Source organism: Chiloscyllium plagiosum, chromosome 38, assembly GCF_004010195.1.
Source record: "Chiloscyllium plagiosum isolate BGI_BamShark_2017 chromosome 38, ASM401019v2, whole genome shotgun sequence".
Classification (NCBI taxonomy): Eukaryota; Metazoa; Chordata; class Chondrichthyes; order Orectolobiformes; family Hemiscylliidae; genus Chiloscyllium; species Chiloscyllium plagiosum.
The window spans coordinates 2,675,415-2,689,027 of record NC_057747.1 but is presented as its reverse complement, the minus strand read 5'-3'; the positions used below and the strand labels follow the sequence as shown (position 1 = coordinate 2,689,027).

The following is a 13,613-nucleotide window of genomic DNA, read 5'->3' as shown; positions in this document are numbered from 1 at the left end:
AAGGGAGAACATCGGGTAATGGAGAGACAGAGTGGGAGAGCAGTGCACAGGGCGGGGAGAGAGAGAGTGGGGAGTGGGGACTGGGAGAGGGAAAATAAGCATGCTGTGGGTGCACTGGCAAGTCAGCACCTGGAGAAGTAACACCAGAGGTGCAGAAGGGAGCTAATACAAGGAAGGGAGGAAAGGAAGTATGATGAGGATGTTGAGGGGCTTCGGATAGAGGAGAGATGAGCAAGCGTGCCATAAGGACGGCGAGGAGCGTGAGTGTGCTGTGTTGGGTTCCTGCTGTAGTTAGAGAGACCGGATGGCTCAGCACAAACACCACACTAAACAGATTTACTAATCCATGGTCTATAGTGAATTAATCCAGTGACCTGTGACCGCTCTCTCCCACTGGAGCTGGAACTCAGTGGCATTTGGATTTCAAGGCATTGGGCAGTGAAAAATAGCCTCAGAATGTGGGCTCTGAGCAATGGCAGGGGACAGTTTATTGACATGAAAACATTGGGTCAGAGCTCAATTCCTCATTCAACTAATATCCAGATATAGATGATCACTTGAAGCTCCATAACATTGCCTCTTCATGAGCTCACTCCAGTATGGTGCTTAAATCTTTAGCCTTGGAGGACGGAGGCCACGCTAGTCAGCCCCTATCATCTTGACAGAAATGGGCATTAAACATAGCCAGTGGCTGAATTACAATGGGACAATTGCTTTTTATGTTCAACAGATAGAATTGACTCATTAGGGACTGGAGACTCCTGGAGAAGAACTTCATCTCCAGAGAGACTATTCCTGAAAGTTAATGTTCCTGCGAACAACTGCAAAGACAAAGAGCACTTGACTGATCGGGAACTCAGCTGGTGACTTACCGGCTTGCCAAACTCCAGCTCCGAAAAGAATCTATACCAAGGTTCATTCTTTAAATCTATTTCTTCCGGACTTATGTCCCGCTTCTGAAGAGGTAACAGCATTGAGAGTGGAGAGAAAGAAGAAGATTGAGTGCAGTCTACAGAACAGTGTGAAATACGCCATGGACTGAGGAGTTGAGCGATGTATGGTCAAACCACCTGAACAAAGTACAAGGCTCCGAATTCAAAACTGATACTTGCAGCTCCTTAGTTACTTACAAAGTACTGAAATTGTTCCTGTCCTCAGAATTTGATGGGGAAATATGTTGAGACAGCTTTAACTTAATTTAATTTCAGTTTAAAAGAATAGGGAAGCTGCATTGTCCCTGTGTTGGGACAGTGTCAAGACAGCTTTACTTTGTTTAACTGAGTAGACCCAACCCCGTGCTATACCTGTCCCTATTAAACACTCACAGGACCTGTTGAAGGAGCTTTACTGCGCAGCTAACCTTATGCTATGCCTGTCCTGGGAGTATTTGATGGAGACAGTGCACAGAGACTCAGTATCTAACCCTGTGCTGTCCCTGCCCGGTTTGATGCTAACATGGATGTTTGAAATGCTATTCCACTCACCACCATTGATACCCCTCACACGAATCAGTAGTCACTCAGCACTTAGTTTAAACATACGAGACATTAAATAGATAATGTCTTGATGAGAAGGGACTGCAGTCTTTAATATAATCATTAGTGTGTACATCAGTGATTATGCTCAGTGGAGCCAAGTGAATAGTTCACAGGTGATACCATACATCCCAGCAACATGAGCAGAGAGAGATCAAAGATTAATGCACAAAGCCAAAAGCAGTGAATGAATAGGTACAGTCACTCTAGAATATGAGAAGCTTTGAAAGGGAGTTAGATATCAGACATATTAAGTACAGAAAAAGGCAATTCTTGAGAGAGCGACTGCAGAGTAACTCCAGTGAGTAGAGGGGCCACACAGTATTAGAGCGATTCACACTAATAGTTCAGTCCCAACTTTGTACTCATTGAGCTGGACCTGATCTGAATTGCACAGGTCAAAGGAGAGACACAGACCCTACTCCCAATTGACTCCTGTTGGTCAATACGCAGATGCGTCTTTGAAAAGCTCTGTGTTCCACAGTTATACCCACCTCAATCAGCCAATGTGTCAATAGCTATTGTCCAAGTCATAGGGTCCCATAGTGGGATACCCACAGACTAACCCTGCCTGAGGAACCACACATTATCAGTCGACATCTTCCACACAAAAAAAGAGCAGGAATAACGTGGGAAACTGCCCAGACAGTAGTCAGTTGTTGGTCAGGGACAATGCAATCTGTGTCACATCACACATTATGGACTCAAACCATTGCTCTCTCCGACATCCCTTCAAGAACTTTCATTCCCAGCCCAATCCAAACCTATTACTCCACATTGATGTTTGACACACCGTGTTCAGATGTTCAATGAAACAGCAAAAGTCTTTCAGAGAATATACAAGGGTTTTATTGTAATTCTATAGTTTACCACAAACATCAGTTTCCACCTTTCCCTTCTCAACCCTTTCTCTGTAAAGGAGCTAACCCCACACTGGGGAAGAACCCAACTCTCTTAAAAAAAACAGACCAAGCACCAATTGAAATGAAATATCGAATGAACATATAACAATGCAGTGTAAAGGACACAGCTCCAGTTTTATTTTAACATTCCACGACTAAAATTACAAAATCTCAATTAGCAAACCACAAACACTACCAGGGACAGTATATCAGTAACAAAATAAATCTAAATATTTGGGGAATCCAGGGATCTATTAAATCAAAATGGAGTTGGCGAAGGTAATAATGCCCTCAAGAACCCAATGCTTAAATTCAAACTCCAACGAGCATCAATCAACTCTGGTAGTATTCTGGATGACTCCTGCATTTCTAACACGGAGAATTAGAATTAGGTTTTATCGTCAATTAAGACTGCAGCATTCACCAACTAACTCTTGCAGTCAAGAGCAGCAGGCAACAGAGACAGATAACTCTCAGCCCTACTACAGTGGTCGCAAACACATTTGATTCAACACAAAGAAATACAGTTCAGAATAATGCAACCTCTGGTCTCTCACCGTCAAGACAAAGCCCCTATGTAACATGTGCTCCAGACACCCGGACATTCAGTTGCCTATTACATGTGCAAACACCCACCATTTCACATGGTGCCTTCCGTCACAGGGGAACACATTCAGGATAAAGCATCTTTCGTTGTGCTTCGGTCAAATGCGAAAACTCTCACTCAGCAAAGGAGATGTGGCCCACCGCTGGGACTACCACCATTGCACACTGTTCCACTTCCATTCTTGAAGTGGTTCAGTCCAGTCAGGTGACAAATAGGTCTTCTGAGCAACTTTCCCACTTGGGCTGCTGGGAGAACATTCAACTCAAGGTCACCTCCGAATGATGAGACAATACGTTCATTTTCAGCCATTTAGGCAAATGGCCCCTCACTGCCCTCTGGAGGAGCCAGCTGCTGGGAAATGCAGCACGTTGTAGGGTTCGCAGCAAAGGTCATGCCCCGGGGAAGACCACCAGTTTTGAGTTTTGCCAGCTCCAATTTCAAGACCAGAGCTCTGTCACAGCAAATAATTCATACACTCAATCCGGCCATTTACTGTGGCCACAATCAGGCTGAATGCACGCAACGTGACCCAGGAACGAGTTTGTGATGGTTCAGGTCAGGCAATCTGCTCTCTCGAAGCAGTCAGTCACTTTCCATGACACTGCAGAAAATGCTGTTCACAACTCTGCTTCCAACCATGTCAGGACAGGGCCTGGAATTTCAATGAGTTGAGGTAGTGTCAGACTGACAAACCAGGTTCTGCGTGGGACAGGTGACATAACATTACTTCACACTCAGGATCTGAATGTCCAACAGTCCCCCTTGAAATTAAATATCTCCAAATAAAAAAGTGCAGTTGCTTGGGGCAGAATTCGCTGACTAGTGGCAATGAAGAATCCTACTGAAACTGAATGTGTCCAATTTCAGTTCCGCAAACAAAGATTCCCTACAGTGTGGAAACAGGCCCTTCGGCCCAACAAGTCCACACCGACCCTCCGAGGAGCAACCCACCCAGACCCACTTCCCTCTGACTAATGCACCAATGGGACAATTTAGCATTGCCAATTCACCTGACCTGCACATCTTCGGACTGTGGGAGGAAACCGGAGCACCCAGAGGCAACCCACACGGACACAGGGAGAATGTGCAAACTCCACGCAGACAGTTGCCAGAGGCTGGAATCGAACCCGGGATTAGCAGTGCTAACCACTGAGCCACCATGCCGCCCCTTAAGTGTCATTCAAATACACCAGGGTGGGGGAGGGAGTAGTGTGTCTGCTGTAAGAGGCTGGAGTTGCATGGCAGGAGATCAGAGATGACACTTGACTCTGATTCTAAAAGTGGCCCTTGTACAAAGACTTGGAAGCCCCTAATGCTGACACAGTGACTATGAAACTAATGTTGAATAGGAGACTAGACAGACTGCCACTAGGGAATTGGCAGTTTTGGTCCAGAGTATGATTGGTTCTGGTGAAGAAAGGCTAATTGCCGAATGGAAGTTTTGTGTTACTTTTCAAGATTAACTCTGTCCTCACAATCAGCAGAAAAAGTTAGAATTTATCATTCAATAGCACAGAATTCATTATGTTGTCAAAACTTTGCCTTGAACTCATCAGGATGAATGCAAAAAAATGCCAAATTTCAAACGAATACAATTTATTTTAGTTCCTGTTGTTAGGCCCTCTGTACAGCAAATCAAGATCGTCCAACTCCCCTGACACAATATCTGGAAGCTTGGCAGGTTGATTTCCCTCCAGTGTCCATTTGAAGTCATTCATCTTCTCTACATCCACCATCCTTGCAGTCCATCGAAGTCTTTCCAAACTCTACTGAATTCTTATTAGCACTTGGAACTTTCCATGGAAAAGATATTGTACTGCTTTTGAGGTCCAAGCATTTTAAACAGTGTGCACTTCTCCATCCCAAAATCTAGGAACTTCTAAGCACTCGACACCAACCTCAGGATGTAAACTGCAACATTGCCCATGAGAATGAGACGGTGACTTTATTATCTCTCGGTTTAACTGGACTGACTGCAAGAGCACTTTCTTATTGATGTCTTCCTCAGATTGGGTTGAGAGATGTATGTTGCTTTACCTCATCCTAGAAAGATGGAGATAATGCAGTCTCACTCCCATCACTGAAGGAACACTGACTTATGCTCTCATTGATCTGAGGCTCAAACACCATCGGTCTATTCGAGTCAGAGAGCATGGAAACAGGCCCTACGTGCCTATCCCAACCCATCATGCCGATGTCAACCAATACACACCAAATCACACTAATCCCATTTGGTCAACAGCCTACTATAACCCTGGCATGTTAAGTGCTTATCTTGTGAGTGAACTTGCCTCCACCACATAGGCAGTACACTCCAGACCCGAACTACTCTGCCCAAAAAAGAAAATTTCCCAGCATCACTTTTTCTACTTTTACTACGTATTTTAAATTGGTTTCCTCTTGTTTCCAAATCTGCCATGAGTGGGAACACTTATTGCTCAATTCACTCTGCCTAGACTAGACTGGATACAATACTCCAGCCGAGACCCAACTAGTGGCTTATACACATTCAGTGTAACCTCCCTGCTCTTGTGGTCTATCCCCTTCTTAATAAAGTCGAGGACACTGAAGGCTTCATTAACTGCTCACTCACACAGGCCTGACACTGAAATGACCTTTAACATCAACGTCCAACTCTTCCATCTCTCTCCTCTCTGCCTGCTGACAGAACCTGTCTTTTTGATTTGGTCATCACTTCAGACAAACACCCTGGGATGTTCAATTGCATGAAAGTCACTGAGAAAAACAAGGGATTCCTGTTGTTTTATTGGTGTTAATACAGGCCTAGGAACTTCACACAGAAGAACAATGTTACGAGGTTCCACTGTAGTCCAAGTGTCTGTCAGAGCCTGCCCCTGGATTCTTGAACCTACAGTCTGTTGTATACATGGCACCTCAAGCATCCTCTTTCAATGTCTTCTGAAGCAAACAAACCATGAGCAGGATGAGGGGAGCAACGGGAGTGCATCAAGACATTTCAGTTCATCTCTCAAGACTTCAGCCTAAGGTTACTTTAAGTGGCCTTACTTACCAATGTTGCTTAACCTCATCCTAAAAAGATGGAGTTAATCCAATCTCCCTGGATGGCCTTACTTACCAATTACAAGCAAGAGCCAATCCAAATATTACTTCTCATGAGTTACATGATAATGGAGTTTTAAATAAACCAACAAACCCTCCAATGCGGGTTTCTGTTGGAGTTGTCTGGATTGAAATGTAAAGGCTAATTCTGCATCCAAAGATAACACAGACATAACCTTGACTTACATCTCGCCCTGTCTCCTCTTCATGACGATTTGACAGATTTTCACTCTGAACCTGATCAGTTGTGTAGCCAATGGTTCTATTCTGGGTCAAAGCCTGCGCAGGGTCTTTCTCAATCTTTTCTTCTGTCTTCTGGTGCAAAAAGGTCATTGAAATGAAATTTGTGTGTTTCTAGCATCATGCACTTACACGTCAGGTTTCAACACCAAAAAGGACTGATCTCAATCAATGACAAGATAAACGCATGCAGAAACATGCAAGAGTAGCATGGCAGAGGCCCAGCGTTGCTGCTCCAACCATTTCCATTCAAGTAAAACAGAATCTCTCTCCTAGAGATGTACGTGCGTGGGTATACCCAAGGGAGGGAGGGAGTGTGACCGTTCCCTTGGGAGGGTGTGTGTGTGTGCGCGTGTCCATCGTTCCCCAGTGACGGAGGGAGGGAGGGGATGTGTGTGTGTGTGTGTCCGTTCATTCCCCAGTGACTGAGGGAGGGAGGGGATGTGTATGTGTGTCCGTCCCCCAGTGACAGAGGGAGGGAGGGGTTCTGTGTGTCCGTCCGTTCCCCAGTGACGGAGGGAGGGAATCTGTGTGTGTGTGTGTGTGTGTGTGTGTGTGTGTGTGTGTGTGTGTGTGTGTATACACTGTAACCCAGTGAGGGTGTGTCTGTGTGACTGTACCCCAATGTGTACAGTCTATCTTTGCGAGGATGAAGTTGGCCGTCATGTTGAAATGATGTTCACACCCTCACACTGTGACTGAATGCTGTGCTCCCATCCATGGCAATAAATAAACGCAGAACAAAAAAATCTTCTGCCTTGTGCACGTGCTGCATGCAAATCAGGCACTAAGCATTCAGCCACTGTGACCAGAATAGCAATAAAAGCTCTCTCAGACAAACATCCTCACAGTTCACTTCCAGTCCAAAAGTCCACAGGCAGGAAAAAGGTGATGCAAGAGTCAGACTGTCTCCTGCCTGAATGTTTAAGTCTCAAAATTCTGGGCATGTCATTCCCAAGGTATGTGTTCCCAGATCTCTCTCTGCTGCAAGTTCATCTCTTTACAAACACTGACTAATCTTTCTGGACACTGCTTGTTCACAAGCCAGTGCTAAATATCCAAATTAATTCCAAAATTAATTTATGATTCTCAAATTTATACATCAGCCAAATACAGACACAACTTGGATTTGAGTTTTGAAATATACTTAAAATAAGGGTTTGTCTTCGAAAATTAATGGTGTAATTATTAAATTGAATTGCAAGTCACAATTAAAGTTAGTCAGTGACTACATCTGATGACATTATGGTTGAGCTATTTTCTGAGACTGGAGAATTTTCATTTGACTGTCAACACAGATTTGAGTTTAAAAAATGAAATCTGTTATAGATATAATCATCTCAGTTCTCAAGGGGATGAAAATAAAAATCAATATTCAAAAGCAGCAACCAATACGCAAGTTGGTTTCGGAAGTTATCACTCACTAGAAGGAGTTTTATTTGATAGTGGAGTAGATTGATGCGAGACGCTCCCACCTTTCAGGCTACTAATGCCCAGTTTCAGGCACTGGGAGGCTCAAGATCCCAGTTATTCAGGATATTCAGAGATTCGACAGTGGGAGCTCCATCTAATGAAACCACCTTTCAACCCCCTTAGAGATAAAAGATTTCTACCACAACAGACTAACGAGGAATAAGAGCCTGCTCCACTATTCAATAAGATCATGGCTGATTTGATTTTAACCTCAATCCTACATTCCTGCACACCCCCAATAATCTTTCACCCCATTGCCAATCAAGCATCTATCTACCTCTGCCTTAAAAATATTTCAAGGCTCTATATCCACTTCCTTTTGAGGAAAGGAATTCCAAAGACTCTCAATCCTTAATTTTTTTCTTCCCTTACAAATAGATGACCCTTTACTTTTAAATGATGACTAGAATCATTGAGTCATACAGTGTACAAGAGGACTTTTGCCCATCCAGTCTGCACTGACAAGCAAGAAACTCCTGACCTTCAACTTAATCCCATTTACCAGCACTTGGCCCATAACCTTCAATAATATGATGAGCCAAGTCCTTTTTAAAGGATATGAGGCAACCCACCTCTACCACCGCCCAAGGCAGTGCATTCCAAACAGTTTTCCTCACATCCCACTAAAACTCCTGTCCCCACCTTAAAGCCATCTCTCCTCATGACTAACCCTTCAACTAAGGGCAATAGTTGTTCCTTGCCCACTGTATGTCTCTCAATCTCGTACACCTCAATCAGATCACCCCTCAGTCTTCTCTGCTCCAATGAAACAACCCAAGCCAATCCAACCTGTCCTCATAACATCAATTTCTATCCCAGGCAGAATCCTGGTGAATCTCCTCTGCTCCCATCCAGTGTAATCATATCCTTCCTGTAATGGGGTAACCAGAACTGCACACAGTACTCTAGCTGTGATCTCAACAACGTTCTACATAACTTCAAAATGACTTCCCCGCTTTTGTAATCTCTGTCCTGATTGATAAAGGCAAGTGTCCCATATGCCTTTTCCGGCACCCTACTAACATGCCCTTCCGTCTTCGGAGATCTACGGTCAAACACTCCAAGATTTCTCATTCCAGAGAACTTCCTAGTGTTATGCCATTCACTGAATACTTCCTTGTCAAACTACCCCTTCCAAAGTGCATCACCTCACAGTCATCAGGGTTAAACTCCATCTGCCATACCTGCCAAATGGACCATTCCATTTATATCTTGTAGCCCAAGACATTCAATCTCACCGTTAACCATTTGATCAAACATTGTGTCCTCCACAAACTTACCAAGCCAAACCCCACACAGTCATCATCTATGTCATTCATATAAATAATAAATAATAGGGAACCCAGCACAGATCCCTGTCATATGCCACTGGACCCTGCTTCCAGTCAGTAAAGCAGCTTTCTGTCGTCACCCTCTAACTCCTACAAAGGAATCAATTCTGAATTGACATTACCAAGTTACCCTGCATCTGATGCACATTTGCCTTCTTGATAAGAATCCTATGTGGGACCTTGTCAAAGGCTTTGCTGAAATCCATATAAATTACATCAACTGTACTAGCCTCATCTACACACCTGGTCACCTCATCAAAAACTTCCATCAAATTTGTTAGGCATGGCCTCCCTCTTACAAAGCCATGTTGACTATCCCTGATCAATCCTTGCCTGCACAAAACACTACATAGGACAAACAGGAAGACAGCTAACGATCCACATCCATGAACACCAACACAGAAGTGCTTCACAGGAGGCTCCCAAGCACCGAGAATGTCACCTAGACAGGGGACGAAACGTCTGCAACACAAATTCCCAGCTCGGCAAACAGAACCACAACAACAATCCTTGCCTCTCCAAATAGGGATAGATGCTCTCCTTTATTATGTTCTCCAGTAGTTTCCCTAACACTGATGTGAGACACACTGGTCTGTAGTCACTGACTTACCTCTACAACCCTTCTTAAAATAATGGAACTACAGGAGTGGTTCTCCCTAGTCCTTTGGCACCTCCCCCCTGTCCACAGAAGAACTAAAAGTTTGGGTCAGTGCCCTGCAGTCTCCTCCCTTGCCTCCCACAGCAGTCTGAGACACAATAGGGCCACATGGTGGCTCAATGGTTGGCACTGCTGCCTCACAGCACCAGGGTCTCAGGTTCAATTCCAGCCTCAGGTGACTGTCTGTGTGGAGTTTGCACATTCTCCCCGTGTCTGCGTGGGTTTCCTCCGGGCGCTCCGGTTTCCTCCCACAGTCCAAAGATGTGCAGGTCAGGTGAATTGATTATGCTAAATTGCCCGTAGTGCTAGGTGCGTTAGTCAGAGGGAAATGGGTCTGGGTGGGTTACTCTTCAGAGGGTCGGTGTGGACTGGTTGGGCCGAAGGGCCTGTTTCCACACTGTAGGGAATCTAGTCATGAATCTAATCAATTCATCCGGCCTGGAGATTTGTCCACTTTAAGCCGGCCAATGCATCTATTACTTTGTCCTTCCTAATATCAATTTGCTCAAGTACCTTGCAGTGTCTCCCACTGGGTTTCACTGGAACCCACTGGATTTTCCCCACAAGAGGAAACATCCTTTCCACACCCACCAAATTAAGTCCCCTCAGAATCTTATCTGCTTCAATTAAATCACCTCTGACTCTTCAAAACTCCGAAAGGATACAGGCCTAGCCTTTCAACAGAAGGAAATCCACTCATTCCAGGTATTGGTCAAGCAAACCTTTTCTGAACTGTTTCTAAACACATGAACATACTTCTGTAATACGGTGACCAAGACTGTACACAGTACTCCAGATGCACTCTTACCAATACCCTGCGTAACTGAGGCATAGCTCTTGCACTCAATTCCTCTCACAATTAACCGTAACATTCAGTTAGTTTTCCTGATTATTTGCTGTATCTGCATGCTAATCTCTGCGTTTCACGCACTCAGACATCCAGATCTCTCTGTATCCTAAAGCTCTTCAGACTCCCTCCATTTAGAAATCTACTTTTTTGTTCTTTCTGCCAAAAGGAAAATGGACAATTTCACGTTTTCCCAAATTATACTCCATTTGCAAGATTTTTGCTCACTCACTGAAACCTGTTCTTCTTTGTAAAATTTTCCATATCCTCCTTATAACTCACTTTCTTACCTATCTTTGTCTTATCAGTAAATTTATCTATCATACCTTCAGCCCTTTCATCCAAATCATTTTGTCTAAATTGTGACGAGCTGACATCCCAGTACTGACTGGGACCATTTCTGAAATCCTGACAGCTGAAAAAGACCCATTTATTCCACACACTACTTGGTCTCAGTGCCAACCACGGATCTCTTTCTGTTTGACGCTGCTTTCAGTTGTTTACTTTCTGGGTAAAGTGACTAGGTGGTGGATGATGGGTATCACATTGGTAGTGTTGCCAAGTATGATGGGGAATGTTTTGCCAGTGGGCACTCAGATAAATCATTCAGCATCCCTCCCCTGCACAGGCTGCCCAGTGCCAAAGCTGCTGCCTCGTCCCAGAAGCAACTGAACAACTTTAGCTTTCAGAAAGGAGTTGAAGGAAACACTCTGGGTTATCTGTGGAGGTATAGGTTACTTTGCTTGTTCAGATGTATATAGGAATTCCTTTCAGAATCTGACCCTTTGTTTGAATGATTTTAGAAACGGGAAATTGTAACGAGTGAAGTGAAACAAAAAAATGGCCAAAAACAGACATTTTCAGACATTTGACTGGCTGCCAGCAATCACGGAACAGCTATTCATTGGTGTCATTTTAAGCCAATTCAAACTTGTTTAAAGAAGCTATTGTTTTGAAACATCTCCCCACAGATACTGCCTGACCTGCTGAGGATTTTCAGTCTTTCTTGTCTTTCCCTTGGATTTCCAGCTTCTGTTATATTTGGTTGTTGGGTTTTTAAAAAATTTATGATTGGCTGAAATATGTGCTGCCGCCCACCCCATCATTAAAATTGACAAATCAGCCTGGTTTATTTTTGCCCTGTAGGCATGCGCATGATTAAGAGAGTTTAAATTTGGCAATCTGGTTAGACAGAGAGAGATAGGCGTTAGATATTAAAAACAAAATTCAAGTTTTAGAGGCAATCTTCAGCCATGCTTGCTACAGTACCGTTTTCTCATGAGCGAGCACGGAAGACTTTCCAGGTTCATAATCAAAAATGCTCCTTGGTTCAGCACGATACTTCCTCGTGTCTACTTTTTTGTCTAGAGGTCCCCAGTCGTTCCTGAAAAATGAATAAAAAAAAAGAAAATTCAACCATGAACTCTTCAGCATTTAAAAGAAGAATTTTGGGTGTAGGCATGCTCGCTGAGCTGGAAGGTTCGTTCTAGTGTCGCTCAGATCGAGGTTCTGGATGTAGGTTTGCTCGCTGAGCCTGAAAATGAACCTCCCAGTTCAGCTCCGTCCAGAACCTCAACCTGAGCTACACGAGAATGAACCTGCCAGCTCAGCAAGCAAACCTCCGTCCAGAACCTCGACTTGAGCTACAAATGCTCTCAAAATTCACATGAAGAACTTCCTTGGACTTAGACCTTCATTCTGACACACATTCCTCTGTCTTAAATAAGCATGCTCTTCAGGTTCTGGCCTGGAACATGCGGTCCTTTGCGAATCCCATGGGCTTTATGTGAAAACCATTTCTTTGCATCAGTAACAGTGGCCAGATTTTTTAGAGACCTGTAGCTGCAGAGCAGACGGACTGTCGAGGGAAAACCCAACTATTTCAAGCTGCATAAACATTTGTGTGGACTATAGCAAGTGCATGTAAACATTGATCAACAAGCTTGCTTATCTCATGGGGAAACCAACAGAAACCCACAGTGGAGACTGTTGTTAAAATTAGTGTTAAGCTTTACACAGAATTTACAGTCATGAGAACAAACCATTCAGCCTAGCTCCATTGGGATATCTGACTATGTTAAAGACTATATAAATTCAAGTTGGTGTTTCTGCCTGATTTATTAAAATTTACTTTAAAAATGCCACATCCTACTCAATATAAAAAGTCGTTGTTTGAAAAGTATGAATAAATAGGCACAATTACAATAGTCCAGAATGACTTTGGATCCCAAGATATTTTCTTTTAAAAAGAGAAATCTTGCATTTATGTAGCACCTTTCATAATATCAGGACATTCCAAAGTATCTTGCATCTAATGAAGTAATGTTGAAGAGTTGGAACATTTGAAGATGAGCCAAGCAGTTTGAGCATAACGAGATCCTACAAACAGCAACAATGTACCTTACGGACATTGGTTGAGGGATAAATAATGACCAGGATATCAGGAGGAACTTCCCAGCTACTCATCGAGCGTCACCACAGGCTTGAAGGATCAAAGAAGATGGCAGGTTAATTATCTCAGTTGAAAGATGGCAATTCTGACAATGCAGTGCTCCCTCAGTACCACAGCAGAGTGTCAGATTGAGTTCTATTGGAATGGAGTTTGAACCCTCAACCTTCTAACTTAAGAGAGTGCTACCCAATCAAACTACAGAAAGTTATAGGAGGAAAGAAGGGAAATATCAGACTACCTTTCAGAGAGGGGCTTCAATGATGATGACCGAGTAGGTAGAGGCAGGGTCGCTGATCTCCGCTCAGTCATCTCCAAGTCAATAGTGTCTCCTGCGCTTTTGGAACGAGGCACAACTGTCTGACCTTTCACTGCAAAGAGTAGACATAACCAGTTAGAGAAACAAACAGAGCAATAACCATCCCCCTCTCCTGCTTTAGTATCGGAGTTAGACAAAGAAAGTTCAAAGTTTCTTCCTGAGTTAGCTGAT

General features: G+C 43.7%; 1 protein-coding gene across 28 annotated transcripts in view; it reads right to left on the bottom strand.

Annotated features, from left to right (window-relative positions):
• LOC122541752 (sorbin and SH3 domain-containing protein 1-like) overlaps positions 1–13,613 on the bottom strand; it is a 327,865-nt gene that overhangs the window by 95,125 nt on the left and 219,127 nt on the right. For 15 of the 28 annotated variants that reach the window (XM_043678673.1, XM_043678672.1, XM_043678675.1 and 12 more), the window contains 4 exons: positions 13,365–13,494; positions 11,944–12,058; positions 6,312–6,440; positions 873–956 (listed from right to left, as the gene is read on the bottom strand). In XM_043678673.1, coding sequence (XP_043534608.1) covers positions 873–956; positions 6,312–6,440; positions 11,944–12,058; positions 13,365–13,494 — 458 coding nt within the window. The remainder of the gene's footprint in view (positions 1–872; positions 957–6,311; positions 6,441–11,943; positions 12,059–13,364; positions 13,495–13,613) is intronic. The other 13 variants (XM_043678683.1, XM_043678674.1, XM_043678678.1 and 10 more) reach the window with 4 other exon arrangements.